General features: G+C 41.8%; 1 protein-coding gene across 1 annotated transcript in view; it reads left to right on the plus strand.

Moving 5' to 3' along the window:
• Nucleotides 1–14,333, plus strand: part of MORC3 (MORC family CW-type zinc finger 3) — a 56,456-nt gene extending 42,123 nt beyond the window's left edge. Inside the window, exons 14-17 of the mRNA XM_054468401.2 lie at nt 1,828–1,994; nt 6,721–7,609; nt 10,101–10,255; nt 12,835–14,333. Coding sequence (XP_054324376.1) covers nt 1,828–1,994; nt 6,721–7,609; nt 10,101–10,255; nt 12,835–12,988 — 1,365 coding nt within the window. The 3' untranslated portion in view covers nt 12,989–14,333. The remainder of the gene's footprint in view (nt 1–1,827; nt 1,995–6,720; nt 7,610–10,100; nt 10,256–12,834) is intronic.
• Nucleotides 14,334–23,665: the final 9,332 nt, after the last annotated feature.

The following is a 23,665-nucleotide window of genomic DNA, read 5'->3' on the forward strand; positions in this document are numbered from 1 at the left end:
AATAGAGATGGGGGCTGACACCCATAATCGCAGCATTTTGGGAGGCCGAGGCGGGTGGATCACCTGAGGTTAGGAGTTCAAGACCAGCCTGGCCAACATAGTGAAACCCTGTGTCTACTAAAAACACAAAAATTAGCTGGATGTGGTGGCACATACCTGTAATCCCAGCTACTCGGGAGGCTGAAACAGGAGAATTGCTTGAACCTGGGAGGCAGCTGTTGCAGTGAGAGATTGGTGTCATTGCACTGTAGTCTGGGCCACAGAGCAAGACTTCCATCTCAAAAAATAAATAAAATAGAGATAGGGTCTCACTGTGTTGACCAGGCTGGTCTTGAACTCCTGGCCTCAAGTAATCCTCCCATCTCAGCCTCCCAAAGTGCTAGGATTACAGGTATGAGCCACCACCCCTGTCCAAGCTTTCCATTTTATGGCTGTGTCTTACGTTGTGTAGTGCTTAGTTTAATCAATAGTGAATGTTAAAGTTTAGTACATATCAAAGGGATTTGGTTTATTTAGTTCATTCTCTTCTCTTGTACTTCTCCTTGCCTACCTTTCCAACTCTTCCTAATCCAACGTCATTCAAACTGTTAGTTTGATTGTTTAGTTGGGTATCTTCTGAGGAAAGGGAAACAAACTTTAAAAATTGTACTGTTAGATAAGCAGTTAAGGAAGACATCCCAGGAACACCCAGGAAGCCATATTTTAGTGCTAACCTGGACAAAAGCCATAGTGTTTTTCCCAGTGTTGACTACTCTGCCTGGCCTCTCTCTTCTGTCTTAATACTTACTGTGTTAAAGAGCTTTGGTTGAGTGTAGATGCTCCTAGGCTTACCATAGAGTTACATCCTGATAAGCTCATCATAAATTGAAAATGTTTTTGGCCAGCCGTGATGGCTCATGGCTGTGTTCCCAGCACTTTGGGAAGGCGAGGTGGGCGATCACTTGAGGCCAGGAGTTCGAGACCAGCCTGGGCAATATGGCAAAACCCTGTCTCTACTAAAAATATAAAAAATAACTGAATGTGGTGGCAGGCACTTGTAATTCCAGCTACTCAGGAAGCTGAGGCACAAGAATTGCTTAAACCCGGGAGGTGGAGGTTGCAGTGAGCCAAGATCACACCACTGCACTCCATCCTGGGGAACAGACTGAGACTCTGTCTCAAAAAAACAAAAAACAAACAAAATATTGTTATCAAAAATGCATTTAATACACTTAACCTATTGAATGTCATAGCTTCGCCTAGCCTACCTTAACTGTGCTCAGAACTCTTATATTAGCCTACATTGGGCAGTCATCTAACAGTCTGTTTTATCATAAAGTGTTGAGTATCTCATGAACTTTATTGAATACTGAAAGTGAAAAACAAAACAAAAATGATTGCTTGAGTACTCGAAGTACAGTTTCTGCTGAATGGATATTGCTTTTGCACCATCATAAAGTTGACGCCATTGTAAATCAGGGGCCATCTGAATACAAGTAGGCAGTTGTGCTTCTTGCTTGAGAAGTTTGGGTCTTGATGAGTCTAGTCACCACATGGTAAATCTTTTTGGCTTTGTGGGCCACATAAAGTCTCTGTTGAATATTCTTTGTTTTGTTGCTTTGTTTCTTCACACCTTTTAAAAATACAAAGCCATTCTTAGCCTACTTGCAGGCTGGATTTAGTTCATTGGTTTACTTGTTGATTCCTGGTATAGCACAAGGAATTTACATGTTTAGAATTGTTTTTGTGTCTTCTGGGATAAGGGGGAAGAGGAAGATTATATCTTGTGTTTTGGGCGTGTCACACTAGAAATAGTTCCTTTAAGGTGATGATTTTTCCCTCCAACAGATTAATGCTGAACTGTTGTTTCGGCCAACTGCTCTTTCAACTCCAAGCTTTTCTTCTCCTAAGGAAAGTGTTCCAAGAAGACATCTTTCAGAAGGAACAAATTCTTATGCGACAAGACTTCTAAATAATCATCAAGTTTCACCCCAGTCTGAACCTGAGAGCAACAGGTCAGTGGCTAAGATTGGTTTTCCATTTGGGGAATATTAAACAGAGCCTTTACTTGACACTTCTATGACAGTGATGCAATTCAGGATCATTGTAGGTTCCATTGTGAATTGTAGGTTCCATGAATGTGAAAATCTTCAGGAAAAATTGTCTTGCTTTTATTGTCTAAACTTAGGCTAAACCCTACTTCTGCCACCTGTTAAATTCATTAAAAAGTATTAATTGATCAGCCTGGCCAACATGGCAAAACCCCATCTCTACTAAAAATACAAAAAAATTAACCAGGCGTGGTGGTGGGCACCTGTAATCCCAGCTACTCCAGAGGCTGAGGCGGAGGCTGAGGCTGCACTCCAGCCTGGGCAACAAGAGCAAAACTCCGTCTCCAAAAAAAAAAAGCACTAATTGTATTCATTGTAGAGTTTGATCGCATTCTCACCTCTTTGAATTTCTATATAGTATGACAATTCCTGCTTTTAAGATGATCAGGACTTAAAAAAATGTGAAGCAGGCCGGGCGCGGTGGTTCACGCCTGTAATCCCAGCACTTTGGGAGGCCGAGGCAGGTGGATCATTTGAGGTCAGGAGTTCGAGACCAGCCTGGCCAACATGGTGAAACTCCGTCTCTACTAAAAATATAAAAATTAGGTGGGTATGGTGGTACATGCCTGTAATCCCAGCTACTTGGGAGGCTGAGGCAAGAGAATCACTTGAACCTGGGAGGCGGAGGTTGCAGTGAGCCGAGATCGCGCCACTGCACTCCAGCCTGGGTGACAGAGCGAGACTCCATCTCAAAAAAAAAAAAAAAAACCATGAAGCAATTAACAGTACGACACTATAGTGACCCGGAAGTTCTTTGCAGAGCCTATGGCACACTGTAGGCACTTAATTTATTGGAGGAGTAGATGGAGAAGGAAGGGACAAAGAGAAAGTGATGCATGAATTGAATAGTTAGCCATCTTGACTGGATTGATCAGTGAAGGCTTTGTGATGAGGTGGTACTTACGTTGGTTCCTGAAGTTCTGAAAACAGTAGTCTTGTAGATGGCCTCTTCCAAGTTAATAGAACGAAGAAAGTGAAGAAGAATGAACGTGGTGTCTACAAACTAGTGGATCAGACTGACTATACTGATGTTTGTTATTCAAAGAGGAACACTGAAATAAGCTTCTCTAAGATAGTGGGGCCAGATTTTTTTTTGAGATGTTTTGTAACTTTTATCAAATTCTCAAAGGAATTTTTGACCCCAAGGAAGATTATAAATAACTAACTGCCTTTATGCATATATAAATCAAAGAGGGCATATTCTAGAATAGTTTGCTCTTTCTTTCTTTATTTTTTTGAGTCGGAGTTTCGCTTTTGTTGCCCAAGCTGGAGTGCAATGGTGCAATCTCAACTCAGTGCAACCTCCGACTTCTGGTTCAAGCGATTCCCCTGCCTCAGCGTCCCGAGTAGCTGGGATTACAGGCATGCACCATCATGCCCGGCTAATTTTTTGTATTTTTAGTAGAGACGGGGTTTCACCGTGTTAGCCAGGATAGTCTCGAACTCCTGACCTCAGGTGATCCGCCCGCCTCAGCCTCCCAAAGTACTGGGGTTACAGGCGTGAGCCGCAGCACCTGGCCAATTTGCTCTTTATAACTTGTGTATTGGACACTTATTTTGGAGCTGGATTGCTACTTTATTAAGAACTCATATTTTACAGTTCTCCTCAATATTTTTTGCTTTTCTTTGTAAGGATGGTTTTGTAGTTTACAGATAAGAGATTAAAGGTATTTTTAATGATTTTAACTTTTAGATTCAGGGTACATGCAGGTTTGTTACATGGGTATATGGCATGATCCTGAGGTTTGGGGTATGAATGATACCATCACCCAGCTATTGAGCATAGTACCCAATACGTAGTTTTTCAGCCCTGCCCCCCTCCCTTCCTCTCTCCCCACTCTAGTAGTCCCCAGTGTCTGTGGTTCCCAACTTTATGTCCATGTGTACCTAGCACTTAGCTCCCACTTATAAGTGAGAACATGAAGTATTTGGTTTTCTGTTCCTGCATTAATTCGCTTAGGATAAAGGCCTCCAGCTGCATTCATGTTGTTGCAAAGGACATTATTTCTTTCTTTTTTATGGCTGCAAAGAAAATTTTTTAAAAGTTGGCTGTCATCAAAATGGAAGACAGGAATAAAGAGGGAAATTTTTGATTAAACGACTTTTTTTTTTTTGAAACAGTCTTTCTCTGTTGCCCAGCCTGGAGTGCAGTGGCATAATCTCAGCTTACTGCAACCTCTGCCTCCTGGTTCAAACAACTCCCCTGCCTCAGCCTCCTGAGTAGCTGAGACTACAAATGTACACTGCCATGCCCTGCTAATTTACTGTATTGTAGTATAGATGGGGTTTCACCGAATTGCCCAGGCTGGTCTCAAACTCCTAAGCTCAGGCAATCTGCCTGCCTCGGCCTCCCAAAGTGCTGGGATTACAGGCGTGAGCCACTGTGCCCAGCCTATTAAACAGTTTTTAAAGCCATATTTATTCTCAAATTTATAAACCAAAGTTTGTGGAAAGGGTGTATTTAAGTCTTAGGAAATAGGAATTAGCTTGGTAAGAAAAAGAACAGAGTAACTCCAAATTAAACAGGGCAGAGTAAGCAAGAAGTACTTGATACAGCAAACCAAGGGAAGCTGAAACCTAAGCCTGCTGGAGGATGGTAGAAACCAGTTTACTCCACAGGTCTCTAGAAAGTCTCCTAACTTGGAAGCATTGGGGACTGCTGAAGGTGGAAGATAGATAGGGGTGAGAACCAGAGGCTTGGTTGGTAACTTAAAGTCAAGACCTCTTTCCAACCTGCAAAGTCTGGCGAGTACCCTTTCTCTGCCTCTGTCAGAAGATAGGGAATTTACTTTATGGAGCAGTTTTTACTGCTGAAGATGTAGATGAGCCATTGTTTTGAAACAGAATGAGTAAGGGAAAGTTTGGATACTGAATGGTCAGAAATCCACCCTTCCCTCCTCACTGGGCTCTAAGAGAGAAGCCCTAAATGATGATGGCAGTTTGAGCACCCTTTGAATCACAAGCTCAGCCCTAACTACTGCTAGTCAGTTTCACTCTTAGGTATAGGCAGATAGCCCTGTATAGCCACATGTGTCATCTCCCACATGGGACAGCAGACTGAAACAAAGGGAATAGAAGAAAACATTGTGAAATTTATTGGGGGAAAGTGATGTAGACTTGAATAAATAAATCATTTAGAATGAAAAGCTGAACAGTTGGAAGATAGAGAAAGAAGAAAAGATATAGTATCTGTACTGGAAAGCCACCGTCTGAATAAGGGAGTTTCAGAATGGGAAGTAGGCACTGGTGTGGTGTAGCAAACATAGCTGCCTTCCAGAATGGGAAATCATACCAGAAAAACTGCATTTCCACTAACTACAGAGCATAATGTCTGGAAGGAGAGCCACTCAAAGACATAGGATCATGACATTTTTTAACGCAGGGAATAAAAGATTTTTTCAGAAAGAAAGATTATGTACGTGCAAGAGATGAGGAATTAGAATGGCAGAAACACTTGAACGGCAGATGAAAATGGAATGATGCTTTTAAATTTCTGAGAAAATAATTTTTCACCCTGGAAGCCTATATAACAGTTAAGCTAGCAATAGACTTGAGAAAGAAATAAAGATGTTTTCATCATGCAAAACTTTGCGTTTGTTATGTTCTGTGTACCCTTCATTAAGATGCTATTGCAGGCTGTGCTCCCTCGATATGAGACAGTCCAAAAAAGAGGAAAATCCTTCCTGAGATCTAGGAGGTCTAACACAAGGCCCAAATAGCAAACCAGTACAAATATTCCTCCAAGTGTGGAAAAAGGCAATCAAATGGTGATAAATAAATGTGAACTATGCACATATTAACATGAATGAACAGGGAATGATGCAAATGAAGAAATTGGGGCAATTTTTAATTCAGGTAAAATTGTTTCATACGAAAGGATAAGAAATACTGGTTTCCTTTATGGCTTCCCTTTGATCACTGATTACTGATAAAAATTATTATGGGCAAATGAAAATGGTGATGCCATTCCCCGAGCTGAAGAATACAAAGAAGGGGCCGGGGCGGGTAGCATTCTGTTCTGGAAATGTGTACATTGAAATGCCTGGAGGTCATCAAATGCAGAGATGTTTGGCAGTAAATAGATCTGGTACTTCAAAGAGATCTCAATAGTCCATTGTCTTCATCTGTAAAAAGAGAAAATAATCTCTACTTCATTAAATCAGTGATTGGTACTATACAATGTGTCACTTTAAAAAATAAGCCTGGGTATTTCTTAGTATTTCAAAACTTATAGGCTGGGCACAGTGGCTCATGTGTCTAATCCCAGCACTTTGGGAGGCTGTGGCGGACAGATTGCTTGAGGTCAAGGAGTTTGAGACCAGCCTGGCCAACATGGGGAAACCCCATCTGTACTAAAAATATAAAAATTAGCTGGACGTGGTGGCGGGTGCCTGTAATCCCAGCTCCTCAGGAGGCTGAGGCAGGAGAATCACTTGAACCTGGGAGGCAGAGGTTGCAGTGAGCCAAGACTGTGCCATTGCACTCTAGCCTGGGCGACAGAGTGACACTCCATCTCAAAAAACAAACAAAAAACTGTTACAATACTGCATTTGTTAGAATGATTACTTCAAGGTCATCTGTTTTGTTCATATTTTACAATCTTATGTTTTATATATAAAATTTTTTTCAGCTTGAAACGGAGACTTTCTACTCGTTCCTCAATTTTGAATGCAAAGAATCGGAGATTGAGTAGTCAGTTTGAAAATTCAGTTTATAAAGGTGATGACGATGATGAAGATGTCATCATCTTAGAAGAAAACAGTACCCCCAAACCTGCAGTAGATCATGATATTGACATGAAATCAGAACAGAGTCACGTTGAGCAAGGTGGTGCTCAGGTCGAGCTTGTGGGTGACAGTGAACCTTGTGGCCAGACTGGTTCAACAAGCACCTCATCATCCCGATGCGACCAGGGAAATACTGCAGCTACCCAGACTGAAGTACCAAGTTTAGTTGTTAAAAAAGAAGAAACTGTTGAAGACGAGATAGACGTAAGAAATGATGCAGTGATTCTGCCCTCCTGTGTAGAAGCTGAAGCAAAGATACATGAAACCCAGGAAACCACTGATAAATCTGCAGATGATGCAGGCTGCCAGTTACAAGAACTGAGAAACCAGCTACTCCTTGTCACTGAGGAAAAAGAGAATTATAAAAGACAGTGTCATATGTTTACTGATCAAATCAAAGTGTTACAACAGAGGATACTAGAAATGAATGACAAGTATGTTAAGAAAGAAACTTGCCATCAGTCCACTGAAACCGATGTTGTGTTTTTACTTGAAAGTATTAATGGCAAATCTGAAAGTCCAGACCATATGGTATCTCAGTATCAGCAAGCTTTGGAAGAAATAGAAAGGCTGAAAAAACAATGTAGTGCTTTGCAACATGTAAAGGCTGAAAGCAGCCAGTGTTCCAATAATGAGAGTAAAAGTGAAATGGATGAGATGGCTGTGCAGCTTGATGATGTGTTTAGACAACTGGACAAATGCAGTATTGAGAGGGACCAGTATAAAAGTGAGGTGAGTTATATCATCCAACATGTAGTTGTGGAGTCCAGGGCCATTTAAATCTTAAGAAGCTGCCAGTTGGCTGGGCGCAGTGGCTCATACCTGTAATCCCACCACTTGGGGAGGCCAAGGCGGGTGGGTCAGTCACTTGAGGTCAAGGAGTTCGAGACCAGCCTGGACAAAATGGTGAAACCCCGTTTCTACTAAAAATACAAAAATTAGCCAGGCATGGTGGTGGGAGACTGAGGCAGGAGAATCGCTTGAACCCAGGAGGCAGAGGCTGCCGTGAGCCAAGATTGCGCCACCACATTCCAGCCTGGGCAACAGAGCGAGACTCTGTCTCAAAAAAAAGCTGCCAATTGCTAGATTGGAATGCTTTCACTTAAAAATAATTCTGTTCTTATTGAGTTTCTGTTATTCTACTGGTTCTCAACTGAGGAGAGGGCCTCCTAGAGGCATATGGAAATGTGTAGGGGCATTTTTGGTTCTTCCAATGTCTTGAGATGTGCATTCCTGAAAAATATTGGGGGTAGCCAGGTATGGTAAATGTCCTGTTCAGAATACCAATATTAACTTAATACCTCATTAATACAGTTAATTATGTTCTTCCTGTTTTGGGCATCAATTCTACTTTTAAGTATAGTTAATACTTTAGTTATGGAGTCATTCATTTTTCTAGATTATGTCTTTCAAGATTCCTGAGAGAAATTGACTTATCCCTTTTAAAATCTTTGATTAATATACATATATATATATATATATATATATATATATATATACACACCTTTTTTTTTTTTTTTTTTTTCCTTGAGACAGAATTTCACTGTCGCCCAGGCTGGAGTGAGCGCAGTGGCCCGATCTCGGCTCACTGCAACCTCCAACTCCTGAGTTCAAGCGATTCTCCTGCCTCAGCGTCCTGAGTAGCTGAGATTACAGCACACGCCACCATGCCCGGCTAATTTTTGTCTTTTTAGTAGAGACAGGGTTTTACCACGTTGTCCAGGCTGATCTCAAACTCCTGATGTCAAGTGATCCACCCATCTTGGCCTCCCAAAGTGTTGGGATTACAGGTGTGAGCCCCCATGCCTGGCCTGAGTTGCTTATGTTCTGACTATCAGAACTGAGTCATCTGGCTAAAGGGTGCCTGGGAAATGCAGTCTTTATGCATGGGTTCTTTTACTGAGAAAGAAGGAGAAAAACGATAAATACCAGAAAACAAATGATAAATATCAGTAGCCTCTTCATATGCCCCTACTTCAAATTAAGGTAGCTCCTTTTAATCTATTTTATACATTTTTGTGTGTGAAGCCTTTGAAAGGATTTTCCTGCTAAAAAGAGTTTGGGAACCATGGTGTGGTGCTGTGCTGTCTCTTCCTTGGGAATATTTGCTACTCATGCAAACACTTAATCTTGATGTCTTGGCTCAGGAGCTGAATGACAAAATACAGATGCTCCTCAACTTATGATGGTGTCAGTCCTGAAAAACCCATCATAGGTTGGAAACAGCATTAACTCCAACATTCATTTAATTACAGACAACCTCCCAAAATCTTAGCCTAGCCTAACCTACCTTTAAAGTGCTCAGAACACTTGTATCAGCCTACTTTTGGGCAAAATCATCTAACACAAAGTCTGGTTTATCACAACATACTGAGTATTTCATGTAACGTATTGAATCTGTGCTGAAAATGAAAAACAGAATGATTGTATTGGTGTGCAAAGTGTGGTTTCTATAGAATGCATATAACTTTCACACCATCATAAAGTTGGAAAATCATAAAGTCAAACCGTTGTAAGTCAGGGACCATCTGTTTATAAAAAGCATAAACTCACTATTGTAACTTAATTATAAGCTGATGAGTATGCAAGAAATAAAAACCACGGTGACATTAACATAATTTAGGCGTTAGTATCTTGGTTTTTCTGTTTTTTTGTTTTGTTTTGTTTTGTTTTGTTTTGAGACGGAGCTTTGCTCCTGTTGCCCAGGCTGGAGTGCAATGGCGCGATCTCAGCTCACCACACCCTCCACCTCCTGGGTTCAAGCAGTTCTCCTGCCTCAGCCTCCCGAGTAGCTGAGATTACAGGCGTCCGCCATCACACCCAGCTAATTTTGTATTTTTTGTAGAGATGAGGTTTCTCCATTTTGGTCAGGCTGGTCTTAAACTCCTGATCTCAGGTGATCTGCCCACCTCGGCCTCCCAAAGTGCTGGGATTATAGGCGTGAGCCACCGTGCCTGGCTGGTTTTTCATTTTCATTACCACTTTTTTTTTAAATCAAGTGGTAATATATTGTGTTCTCTCATTGTAAAAAGATGCAGAAGTGAAGCTGTAAACAAATGAAGCCTTGTTTATAGAAAACTACTGGTTTTTCATTGTGTATTTGTTTTTTGATAGTTGATAATGTTATCAAGCAGGTTCTCTATATTTCTTAGCTTGAAATTTCACTTTGCCATTAGTATTTTTAAATTTTACAGTTATAAAGTTCATTTATATTTTTTGTTAGGTTGAATTGCTGGAAATGGAAAAGTCACAAATCCGTTCACAGTGTGAAGAACTCAAAACTGAAGTTGAACAGTTAAAATCAAATCAACAGACGGCAACAGATGTTTCAACATCAAGTAACATTGAGGAGTCTGTAAATTATATGGATGGAGAAAGGTAATATTAAATGAGGCATTTTAGTGGGGCTGCAATTACGGTTAGGATACTATTTATTTTTATCTGCTAGCACCCATCAAATAGATACTGTTCTGTCAAAAGAAGTTATTGACTGTCTGCTGTGACCCTGGTGTTATGATAGATACAAAAGAAGTGATACTTCATTATCCTTCCTTTCCAGTTTCTGACCGTTTAAGTTCTATTTAAGTGGAATAGGAATTTAGAAGGAATAAAGCATTTGATTGGTCAGAGTGGTTTTAGAATGTTTTTTGAAGGAAAATAAAAATGGATAAGACATTGAAGAATAGGGGAAATTTGGCCATGGGTAGAAGACAGGAGACTTTTACTGAAACTCACTCCTTCAACCTGTTTTTCTTTTACTGTCGTACTTGTACCATTTCTTTATGGCTTGCTGTCCTTATTTCACTGTGTGCTCTCTCATCTTTTAGGAAATTGCAAAATTATTAAAAATTGACAAAGTACAGATGATATTAGGAAGAAGTCCTATTAAAACAAGTAGACAGGCCAGGCGTGGTGGCTCACACCTATAATTCTAGCACTTTGGGAGGCTGAGTTGGGCGGGTCACCTGAGGTCAGGAGTTCGAGACCAGCCTGGCCAACATGGTGAAACCCTGTCTCTACTAAAAGTACAAAAATTAGCCTGTAGTCCCAGCTACTTGGGAGGCTCAGGCAGGAGAATCGCTTGAACCTAGGAGGTGAAGGTTGCAGTGAGCCGAGATTGTGCCACTGCACTCCAGCCTGGGTGATAGAGCAAGACTCTGTCTCAGAACCAGGTGTGGTGCCTCATGCCTGTAATCCCAGCACTTTGGGAGGCCAAGATGGGTGGATCACTTGAGGTCAGGAGTTCGAGACCAGCCTGACCAACATGGTGAAACCCCGTCTCTACTAAAAATACAAAATTAGCTTGGCATGGTGACGCACACCTGTAATCCCAGCTACTTGGGAGGCTGAGGCAGGAGAATCGCTTGAACCAGGGAGAAGGAGGTTGCAGTGAGCCGAGATTGCGCCACCATGCTGTGGCCTTGGCAACAAGAGCAAAACTCCGTCTCAAAAAAAAAAGCTGGCATGGGAACAATTAAAGTATTATCAAAGGTCTAGTGGACTCTTACCATAAAAGCTCACCAAAAAAAATGCTCAAAATCACATTCTCTGCATTATCAGACTAAGGAAGAACATCTTGATCCCTTCATAGGTTTCCACTCGAGAAAAAGCAGTATCTAAATTAAATATGGACTTATATTGTAGTGGGGTAGGGAACAAGAACAACTGTAACACTCATTTTATGTGTTTGCCATAATATTTAAAGCAAAAGCTGCCTTACAGTTTAGGTGTTTATTGCTTAAATACTTTTGGGCATTTTTTAGAAAGTCTAGAATGTTGATATTCATAAACTTGGAAGGCATAATTATCTTAATCTATGGTTTCCCAGTGTTTTCAGCAAACCATTGTTCTCTGTAAATGCACGGTAACTTAAGCATGTAATAGGATCAGAGCACTCCTACAATTATTATTATTATTATTTTTTTTGGAGACAGAGTCTTGATCTGATGCCCAGGCTGGAGTGCAGTTGCATAATCTCGGCTCACTGCAACCTCTGCCTCCCAGGTTGAAGCAATTCTCCTGCCTCAGCCTCACCAGTAGCTGGGACCACAGGTGTGCGCCACCACGCCCAGCTACATTTTGTATTTTTAGGGGGAGACGGGGTTTCACCATGTTGATAGGCTGGTCTTGAACTCCTGACCTCAGGTGATCCACCCGCCTCAGCCTCCCAGAGTGCTTGGATTACAGGCGTGAGCCACTGTGCCCGGCATTAAAAAAAGCTTCTTTAACGTTGTTTAACACAATGTTTTGCAAGCTTATTTGACCACAGAACCTTTTATTACCTCTTATACAACTATGGATATCTTATAGAACATGTTTTAGATAATTCCGGCTAAGCATGGTGGTTCATGTCTGTAATCCCAGCACTCTGAGGTGGGCAGAATGCTTGATTTGAGCCCAGGAGTTTGAGACCAGCCTGGGCAATATAGTAAAACCCCATTGCTACAAATAATAATAATAAAAATTAACCGGGTATGGTGGTGTGGGCCTGTGCTTCCAGCTACTTGGGAGGCTGAGGTGGGAGAATTGCGTGAACCCTGGAGAGCGGTGGTGCCATCGCAGCTCACTGCAGCCTTGACCTCCTGGGCTCAGGTGATCCTCCACCTCACCCTCTTGAGAAGCTGAGACTACAGGTGCCGTCACCAAGCCCAGCTAATATTTTGTGTTTTTAGTAGAGTCAGAGTTTCACCATGTTGGCCAGGCTGGTCTCGAACTCCTGGCTCCAGCGATCTCCCTCCTCGGCTTCACAAATGCTGGGAATACAGGCATGAGCAAGTGCACCTGACTGATAAAAGTGAATTATTAAAGTAAATTGAGTTCTCTAGGGGAGGTTTTGCTTTTCTTTTTGTTTAATTGTATATTCTACAGAGATTTGATTTTGATATTTTACTTTTTAAGGTCTACATGAATCTTAACTTGTAATGCTCATCTAATAAGTTACATATTTGTATTTGCAGCCTCAAACTCCGATCTCTTCGAGTTAACGTAGGACAACTGCTGGCTATGATTGTGCCTGATCTTGATCTTCAGCAAGTGAATTACGATGTTGATGTAGTTGATGAGATTTTAGGACAAGTTGTTGAACAAATGAGTGAAATCAGTAGTACTTAAAGTATATGTTATGTAAGATAAGAAAGTATTTGCTCAATTCTTTTGGTTGTACAGCTTTCAAAATATAATTAATTTTGTTGTATAGATATGATAGGCAACAGACTGAAAACCATAATCTTTACTGTATTCTATGCATTCAAATGTGGTCACAAATATTGTGGACACATTATCTTATGTTTTGAAATACCTGTGAATTGTTGGCATTGAGCAGCTGAAGCTAACTCATGACTCTGTTTTGAATGTAAATATTTGTAATTAAGCCTGCGCATATTTTTTTATTGCCCTAGAGTACTTAAGTGTTTTTCACCAAGAGCTTTTCAGGTTGCCCCTAAGCTTTGTGCAATTTTTTCTGGTTCCCCAAAGTGTATTTTTCTCTAAGTCGAGGGCTATGCCATAATACAAATGGAAATGTTACCTTTGATTTTCTTATAAAGGACTTTAAATAGGATTTTTAAATAATGTAGTAACACTCCTGATACCACTCTGGTTATAAGTGAATTGAGCATTAATGTTTCTTTTGTATAAATTCCTATCCTGAAATATTTTATTCATGAAAATAAGCAAAAACCACAACTCCATTTTGCCAGAATTTTCTTGTGCTGAGATTGCCAATCACGGTTAAACACAAAGTGTTTTTATAGAACGAAGAAACAGTCTTTAACAGAAAAAAGGTATTGAAATATTAAATGGCCACCAAGTTTACTTTGAAGCCCATTTTTGGCTGTTTAGTCGGCATGAAGTGGGCATGATAATTTTTTAATATTTCTTTTTGTGAAATTTCCTGTACAGCCTTTTGTAGGATTACTACAGGTTAATGTGAGTTGAGGAAGACAGTCTTTCTCAAACAATACTACATACCTTTTATTATATTACAAACCTAAGTGTTTTATATCCTGGAGTCAAGGAACAAATTTCCTTAGGATTATAGTATTACATGCCATAAAATACTATGCTTTATTGGTCCCATGTTTTGTGCAATTTTAAAGAGATGGCTTTCTATTAAGTATAAACTATGTATATATAAGAACCATATTTTCCACAACTAAAATGTGCATTATTTTTTCCAAAGTTTTATCATTGCTATTTATTTTTACCTTTGTTTTTGAACATTCAATCCGTTCATTTTGTATGTATGCTTAATACGTGTCGGTCATATACAGTATTGAATTTTTACTGTATAGTAATTCTGGAAAGAGCAAATAAATGAAGATTGTTTTTATTTGCCTGATAAAGTAATTGAAAGTGTATTTTTGGTATGAAGCTGGTTTTCTGTCACAATTGTAATTTCCCAAATTTTAAAATATCTTGTAATAAAATAAAAATATATGATGGCTAACTGTTCAAATGCTACTTTTAAAGACTTAATATTAACCTCAAATTATTTTAAAACTAAAAATGTATTCTTTAGACCCTCAACTTGAGCTCATTTTAACTACTTTAATTGCAGGTTATTTTTTGAAGACTGTTTCCATTAAGACTGAGGCTGAGCTCCTCTTTCCTCAGAGTATGTGTATTCTGTTTTCAAAAGCCTTTTCTCAGCCTGGCGCGGTGGCTCACGCCTGTAGTCCCAGCACTTTGGGAGGCCGAGGTGGGCGGATCACCTGAGGTCGGGAGTTCAAGACCAGCCTGACTAACATGGAGAAATGCCGTCTCTGCTAAAAATACAAAATTAGCCGGGTGTGGTGACGCATGCCTGTAATCCCAGCTACTCAGGAGGCTGAGGCAGGAGAATCACTGGAACCTGGGAGGTGGAGGTTGCAGTGAGCCAAGATCCCACCATTGCACTCCAGCCTGGGCAACAAGAGCGAAACTCCGTCTCAAAAAAAAAAAAAGACTTTTCTTTGTATAACTCATTTACTCTAGAGAAACCTTGCCTAAATAATAGCAGCTATGTAAATCGTGTAAGTTTTGTGAATATCTAACTCATGCAGTGGTTCTTTTTGGAATTTGCTATTTTTCCCTTCCTTTTGGCCAGCTTCTGTATGTATTCTTGCAGAAATATTTCCTGTAGCTATCTGGCTTGGTGGGAAAATTAATCATGGGATTAGTAAGAGAAACTTGCTTGCTAAATTGATTCTTTGGAAGCACTTAGATATTTTTTGCTCTTTATGAAAATATTGAAGTATTGCCAAGATATGAGATTTCGAAAATGTGGCTAACAGTTTCAGACAGAACGACTGTTGTTTAACGGAACAATGTGGGTTTTCATGATGTATGTACCTTTCTCTTTTGTTGCGTGTGGGGGACAGTATTGCTTCAACTAACGTTTATTACTTTAAAACGCGAAAGGTATGAGGAAGTAAACCAAAACAGTCCACAGTCTTCAAACAGGACCTAGGGTGGCAAAATCAGTGAAAGCTGAATGAGCACACAGAGCAGGAGGTCATGGCACGTCCCTGTGTGCTTCCTTTGGGCCTCAAATTCTTCATGTGGCAGGTCCAGTTGGTGACGCTGCCTGTGATCTCAGATGCTTGATTCTTGCTGTCACCTAAGACCTCTTAAACTTGGGTCATACATCATTGAGGAATCATTTAAGTTCTCACCTCCGGCTGCATAGTAGAATTACTTGGGGAGTTTTTTAAACTCCCAAAGTCAGGCTGCACCTCACGTTAATTAAGTCAGTGTCCTTGGAGTTAGACCCAGATAACAGTATTTTTCAAGGCCTCCCAGGTTAAATCCAGTGCATCATCAGAGCCAAGCGCTGTTGAGCTGTGTCTTCTGTTGAGTATTTATAAATGTTGAACTTGAGTGGTTCATAAAACAAACGGGATCAGCATATCCACTTTCTCACTGGGGCAAGCAGGGAGAGGGAGGGGAAGCAGAGCGGTGCCCCTGGTAGAGATGTAAATGAACAGTGAAAAGACTTTCTCCACGGCCTCTAAAGGTAACCACTATTGGCTTCTGTGTGCATACGTGCACACATTCATGTGTATGTATTTTATTTGCATTAAATTGCATATATTTGTATCGATATTTACACAATGGGATTATACCATATAATTGATAACTAAACATTTCCATATCATTCTTTCAAAAAGCATAAGTAACATTTCATCATAGGAATATGCTCCTAATGGTTACTTACTTACTTACTTTTCGTTAGAAAGAATATACTGGCTGGGCACAGTGGCTCATGCCTGTAATCCCAGCACTTTGGGAGGCCAAGGTGGGTGGATCATGAGGTCAGGAGACCGAGACCATCCTGGCCAACATGGTAAAACCCTATCTCTACTGAAAATGCAAAAATTAGCTGGGCGTGGTGGTGGGCTCCTGTAATCCCAGCTACTTGGGAGGCTGAGGCAGGAGAATCACTTAACCCCAGGAGGCAGAGGTTGCAGTGAGCTGAGATCACACCACTGCACTCCAGACTGGCGACAGAGCGAAAAAAAAAAAAAGTATACTGTGAAGATTAATACATACCACACATGATTTTCTGATTACATCCAGAGTGTAAATTGTTAACAGTGAATATTGATAGGTCAAAGAATGTATGCCATGTACATTTAAATATTGCCATCCAAAAAAAGGTTGCAGGAATTTATACTTATGACGAGTAATAAATATGAGTGTTTTCCTCAAAGTCTCTCAAACTTACTTTTGCTAATTTGATATGTGAAAATATGACAGCTGACATTTGTCTCAGTCCTTATGTTGGCCATTTAAATTTTCTGTGTTCTATACATGTTCTTTGCCTATTCTTTTCTACTGGGTTCTTGTCTTCTTGCTGTAAAGAAGCTGAAAGCTTGTGTTAATTTGGCCACACACCACCCAAAAACTACCCAGACACACTACCCATTTCTTCCTATTTCAGAAAATCCACAGTAGGTTGTCTTTTTTTTTTTTTTTTTTTGAGACAGGGTTTCATTCTGTTGCCCAGGCTAGAGTGCAGTGGTGTGATCATGGCTTACTGCAGCCTCAACCTCCGAGGCCCAAATGCTCCTCCTGCCTCAGCCTCCTGAGTAGCTGGCACTAGAGGTGTGCACCACCATGCCCAGGTAATTTTTCTATTTTTTGTAGAGACGGTTTCGCCATGTTGCCCAGGCTGGTCTCAAGCTCCTGGACTCAAGTAATCCACCCTTCTGGGCCTCCCAAATTGTTGGGGTTACAGGCATTTGAGCCATCGCGCCTGACTGGTTAAGTCCGATTTTGTGCAGTGTCTCATAAACGGGGGGGACTCACTGAAGTGGCTTGAAAATCTAAATAGAATCCTGTCTGCATATTTGTCTGTTGAATGTTGGTCACAGCTCACAATGAATGCTATTAATATCTGATTGGTGTAGAGGAAAAAATAAATGTTACTTTTTAGAATTGTTTATTGATCACAGAGTTAACTTTCATATACTAGCCTGTAGGAAGAAAGTCTGCTTAAGAGTTAACAAGAAACCTTTTAGAGCCACAATTTCTTAGAGAGTCATCAGGACTCAATGTCTTGGTAACAAGACGGAATACATTTAAATTTGAATATAAAGGACTTTTACCCCAACCTGGCTAACAATATTTAGGTTATGTATGTGCTTGATATGTGAATATCTAGAATTTGGCTGTAGTTTTTTTTTTTTTTTTTTTTTTTGAGAAAAGATATCATTCTGTTGCCCAGGCTGGAGTGCAGTGGCATGATCACAGTTCACTGCAGCCTCAACCTCTCAGGCTCAAGTGATCCTCCCACCTCAGCCCCCACGAGTAGCAGGAACTACAGGCACATGCCACTGTGCCCAGCTAATTTTTGAATATTTTGTAGAGACTGGGTTTGCCATGTTGCCCAGGCTGCTCCAACTTCTGGCCTGAAGCAATCTGCCCGCCTCGGCCTCCCAAAATGCTGGGATTACAGGCGTGAGCCATCACACCCAGCTGGCTGTATCTTCATAACAAAATGTAATGGTGTTTTATATTCACAAAGGAGTCAAGTCTTCCTAATCTCCCATGGGGTTCCTGTTGGAAGTGAGGCTCTTGGTTTGTACTGTGATCTGAACCAAGACTGAATTAAGGTAATTTGAGTATATAATTTTTTTAATTCTAGGCAATTGTCCCTTGTTTTGTGACTCCCTTGGTGGGAATCTCTCTCAAAATGTGATATTCATGGAGGCAATTGAGATACCAGCAAGCTTGTCCAACCCGCCTTGCTTGGTTGTTTTTTTTAGTTTTTTTTCCCCAGGCTGGTCTCAAGAACTACTGGGCTCAAGGGATCTGCTCACCTTGGCCTCCCAAAGTGTTGGGATTACAGGCATGAACCACTGCTTCTGGCCTTAAAATATATATATATATTTTGAGACAGGCTCTTGCTTTGTCACTCAGGCTGGAGTAGCAGTGGCGTGATCATGGCTCACTACAGCCGCAACCTCCCGGGCTCAGGAGATCCTCCCACCTCAGCCTCCTGAGTAGCCAGGACCACAGGTACACGCCACTATGCCCAGCTAATTTTCATATTTTTTGTGGAGACAGATTTTTGACTTGTTGCCCAGGCTGGTTTCAAATTCCTGGGCTCAAGCGATGCACTCCCCCCCACCTCTTAACCTCCTAAAGTGCGGGGATTACAGGAATGAGCCCTAATTTACGGTTTTGTTTTTTTTTGTTTGTTTGTTTTTCTGTACTCTGTATACTCCAGGGTATTTCAGATGTAAGGTATTTCAATACATCTAATAAATTTCCTGGTCTAGACTTGGTGACAGCCATTTCTCCAAAAGCCCTGCTTCATTTTGTGGGAAATGCTATTTGAAGATCATAATCTAGGCATAGATGTAGTCATTGTTTCTAGTTAGGCCATTTCTTTTTCTTCTTCTTCTTCTTTTTTTTTTTTTTTTTTGAGACAGTTCTTGCTCTGTTGCCCAGGCTGGAGTACAATGGCATAATCATAGCTCACTACATCCTCAAACTCCTGGGCTCAAGTGCTTCGCCTTCTTCAGCCTCCCAAGTACCTGGGACTATAGGTGCATGCCACCATGCCTGGCTGATTTTTTTTTTTTTTTCTAGATACAGAGTCTTGCTATGTTGCCCACGCTGGTCTTGAACTCCTGGGCTCAAGTGATCCTCCTGCTTCAGCCTCCCAAAGTGTTGGTATTACAGGCATAAGCCACTGTGCCTGGCCTAGTTTGGGCATTTCTAGGCCTTTTTAGTGGACTGAACTAAAAGAGACTATAAATATAGGCTATATATTTATAGACTATAATCTTTTGCTGAAAATCTGGCTTCCTAACCATATAAGTATTTGCTCTTCCCAATGTATACATAAATACATAGGTATGCATATATGTAACAATACCAACATTTTCTAGCCATGGTATGACTGAAGGTAAGCTTTCTTTGGGGTAGTATAAAATTTCTGTGTTTGCCAATCACTTGAAATAACTCCTTCTTGTGTGCATCACACACATCAATGTTGCTGCCTGTGTCAGTCAGTATAGAGTTCTCCAGAAAAACAGAGCTCAATATGATAGATGCAAGAGATTGATCAGGAAGAGTGGCTTAAGTGGTTATGGAGGCTGAGAAGTCCCATGATTTGCTGTCTGCAAGATGGAGACCCAAGAAAGCCAGTGGTATAACTTAGTCCCACTCCAAAGCCCTGAGAACCAGAGACACCAATGGCATAAGTCCTGGAGTTGAAAGGCCTGAGAACCAGGAGCTCTGATGTCTGAGGGTGGAAGAGGATGTCCCAACTCAAGAAGAGACAGAATTTGCCCTTCCTCTGCTTTTTGTTCTTTTCAGACTCAACAGGTTGGATGATGCCCCAGATACAGCCCAGGTTGGTGAGGGCGGATCTTCTGTACTCAGTCTACTGATTCAAATGCTAAAGTCTTCCAGAAACACCCTCATAGTCAGAAATAATGTTGACCACCTATCGGGTATGTCTTAGCCCGGGCAAACTGACGCTTAAAATTAACTATCACAGTCAGTATTTCTTTTGGATTACTGAGTAGAATACTGTGGTATGAATATGGCACAGTCTGATTTCTCCTGTGGGTGGACATTTGGTGTCTTTCCAGTTTGGGGCTATTATGAATAATGATTCTTGTATGAGTTTGCTTTTGTTTTCCTGATATATATGCCAAGGAGTGGAATTGCTGAGTCATGGGGTAGGCATATCATTAACTTTATTAGACACTGCTGAACAGTTTTCTAAAGTATTTACATCAGTTTACACTTCCACCAGTAGTGTGCCAGAGGTCCTGTTGCTCTCAATCTCCTGTACTGATTTCTGTCATTTCTCCTATTTTTTTTTTTTTTTTTCAGCCTGAGTCCGTTTCTATCGCCCAGACTAGAGTGCAGTGGCATGATCTTGGCTCACTGCAACCTCTGCCTTCTGGGTTCAAGTGATTCTAGTGCCTCAGCCTCTGAGTACCTGGGATTACAGGCGCTGCCACCATGCCTGGCTATTATTATTATTATTATTATTATTATTATTATTATTTTTGAGATGGAGTTCTGCTCTTGTCGCCCAGGCTAGAGTGCACAATCTCAGCTCACTGCGATCTCCGCCTCCCAGGTTGAAACGATTCTCTGGCCTCAGCCTCCTGAGTAGCTGGGATTACAAGTGCCTGTCACCGCGCCCGACCTATCTTTTCTATTTTTAGTAGAGATGGGGTTTCACCATGTTGGCCAGGCTGGTCTCAAATTCCTGACCTCAAGTGATCTGCCCGCTTCAGCCTCCCAGAGTGCTGCGATTACAGGTGTGACCCACTACGCCTGGCTTCTCCTAGTTTTCTTATTCTGATATTTGCTCAACATTTTTTTCCAACCCTGTACTGAACTTTGTATTTCTGTTATCAAAGCTTTTTTTTTTTTTTTTTTTTTTGAGACAGAATCTCACTCCGTCGCCCAGGCTGGAGTGCAGTGGTGCCATCTCAGCTCACTGCAACCTCTGAGTCCCGGGTTCAAGCGATTCCCTTTCCTCAGCCTCCCAAGTATCCCGAGTAGCTGGGATTATAGGCACACACTACCACTCTGTATAGTTTTTGTATTTTTATAGAGAAGGGGTTTTGCCATGTTGGCCAGGCTGGTCTGGAACTCCTAGCCTCAAGCAATCTGCCTGCTTTGGCCTCCCAAAGCGTTGGGATTGTAGATGTGAGCCACTATGCCCGGCTCAGATTTTGATTTTAGAATGTTCACACTTACAAATGGAAATTAAAATGCGTTGAGAAGTTTTTTTTCGAAGCTGGGTTAATAGTCCCTTTATATCAATTTTCATTATTAAAAAGTTCTCAGGAACTAAATAACATTGGTCCCCTTAAATTGAGGCAGTTCTGCTCAAAATGGATGCTTGGGGCCCAAGCTGAACGTCAGTGGTTGTTGAGGAATCTAGTTAGAATTGCGTTATAGGAATTCCCTTTTATTTTTGAGACAGAGTCTTGCTCTGTCGCCCAGGCTGGAGTGCAGTGGCACGATCTCAGCTCACTGCAAGTCGCGCCTCCCGGGTTCACGCCATTCTGCCTCAGCCTCCCAAGTAGCTGGGATTACAGGCGCCCGCCACCACGCCCGGCTAATTTTTTGTATTTTTAGTAGAGACGGGGTTTCACCGTGTTAGCCAGGATGGCCTCGATCTCCTGACCTCGTGATCCGCCCGCCTTGGCCTCCTAAAGTGCTGGGATTACAGGCGTGAGCCACCGCGCCCGGCAGGAATTCTTTAGTCCAACATTTGTGGTGCAAACTTTGAGGTTTTGAGCAAATACTTTCTTTTTTTTTTTTGAGAAAATATTTGACAGCCCAGGGCCTCTCTCTAGAGCCGCATCCCCTGCCCGTGTTGGCACATCAAGTTGGCACTGAAGTCGGATCTCTAAAATGTTCGCCAAGAAAGCCAACTCCTTCATGTACTTTTAGTACTTAAAGCATGTGTTTTTATTTTTTAAATCCACAGTTCAGAGTCGTGACACTTCAAGAGGTGGGCAGATTATTCATTTGTGAATGAACAGCATTTATGAGAAATTTGGAGAAATTTGATGTTTGAGAGACACGAAGAATCCCGAGCTTTCCAAAACAGACTGATGATCACACCCACCGGGGAGTTTATGAAAATGCAAGCCCCTGGAGCACGGGCCTCTGCTGGATGTTCAGAATCATGGGGCTGGGTAGGGCCAGGAATCTGTACTTTTAGAACAGCCTGATTATCTATATAGTCATTCCCAGTCCAAGCTCTGTAAATCCTGGAGAGAAAAATCTAAAAACTGCATATCCGGATTATGTTAGTCTAGCTTCCTGTAGAAATCAGGCTTTAAGGAGCATACAGCCATTCTTATCAACATGAGACACGGATTTGTAGGCAATTTCTGTACCATTCATAAAGCTGGCTAAAAGCATCAGCCAGTATTTATATAAGAATCCATGTCTCTTCTTTTTTTCCAAAAATCCTAGAGCAGTTGGCTCCTCAGATAAACCTGTGTGTTTCTTTTATCCAGTAAAAGCAGCACATCCAGAGGTACTTGTTTCCTGGCCTTCTGCGAAGCCCACAGATAAATTAGGTCTCATTTGGAAACGTCCCATTTCGAAAAGCCTGTGGTATCTATCTCTGCCTACCGATTGATTTACAGCCTCACTTTAAAATGTTAGTCTGTTCTTTTTTTTTTTATTTATTCATGAAGTATTTATTGATGATTCTTGGGTGTTTCTCGGAGAGGGGGATATGGCAGGGTCATAGGATAATAGTAGAGAGAAGGTCAGGAGATAAACACATGAACAAAGGTCTCTGGTTTTCCTAGGCAGAGGTCCCTGCGGCCTTCTGCAGTGTTTGTGCCCCTGGGTACTTGAGATTAGGGAGTGGTGATGACTCTTAAAGAGCATGCTGCCTTCAAGCATCTGTTTAACAAAGCACATCTTGCACCGCCCTTAATCCATTTAACCCCGAGTTGACACAGCACATGTTTCAGAGAGCACGGGGCTGGGGGAAAGGCCATAGATCAACAGCATCCCAAGGCAGAAGAATTTCTCCTAGTCAGAACAAAATGGAGTCTCCTATGCCCACCTCTTTCTACACAGACAGCAACAATCTGATCTCTCCTTCCTTTCCCCACACTTCCCCGCTTCTCTTCAACAAAACCGCCATCGTCCTCATCGCCCGCTCCCGATGGTCGATGTCTCTTCGGAGCTGTTGGGTACACCTCCCAGACAGGGCAGCCGGGCAGAGGCGCTCCTCACCTCCCAGACGGGGCGGCCGGGCAGAGGCGCTCCTCACATCCCAGACGGGGCGGCCGGGCAGAGGCACTCCTCACCTCCCAGACGGGGCGGCCGGGCAGAGGTAAAAAGGGTTTATAACTGCATCTACTATAATAACAAAATGTAAGCAACCTTGCGCTAGGTACTGAACAATTTCATAGCTTTGAACTCTCCAAAATGTTCTAGAAGCCAATACAGAAAACCCAAAAATCTCAGTTTTTGTTTGCAGAAGGGGCAAGAGAACCGGTTGTGTTCTCCCTCCAAGTGCCCAGCGCCAGCATAGGGTCGGTCTAACACACAGCCCAGGCTCTGTAAACGTTTGCTAAAAGAACGAATCAACAAGGAATAAGTAATGGATAATAATAATAAATAATAATGAATCCATTCTTCCCGCGGTCGTGGGTCTGGCAGGCATAAATTCCGGCCGGGACCCCAGCGCCAGAGCATGACTCGCCTTGGCGCCTAGGAGTGGGCGGGGCTTCCCTGGGGTGCCGCCCACGTCGGGCGGGACCTGAGGGGGCGCTGGAGGGGCGGGGCGTC

This window comes from Pongo pygmaeus, chromosome 22 (genome assembly GCF_028885625.2).
Source record: "Pongo pygmaeus isolate AG05252 chromosome 22, NHGRI_mPonPyg2-v2.0_pri, whole genome shotgun sequence".
Classification (NCBI taxonomy): domain Eukaryota; kingdom Metazoa; phylum Chordata; class Mammalia; order Primates; family Hominidae; genus Pongo; species Pongo pygmaeus.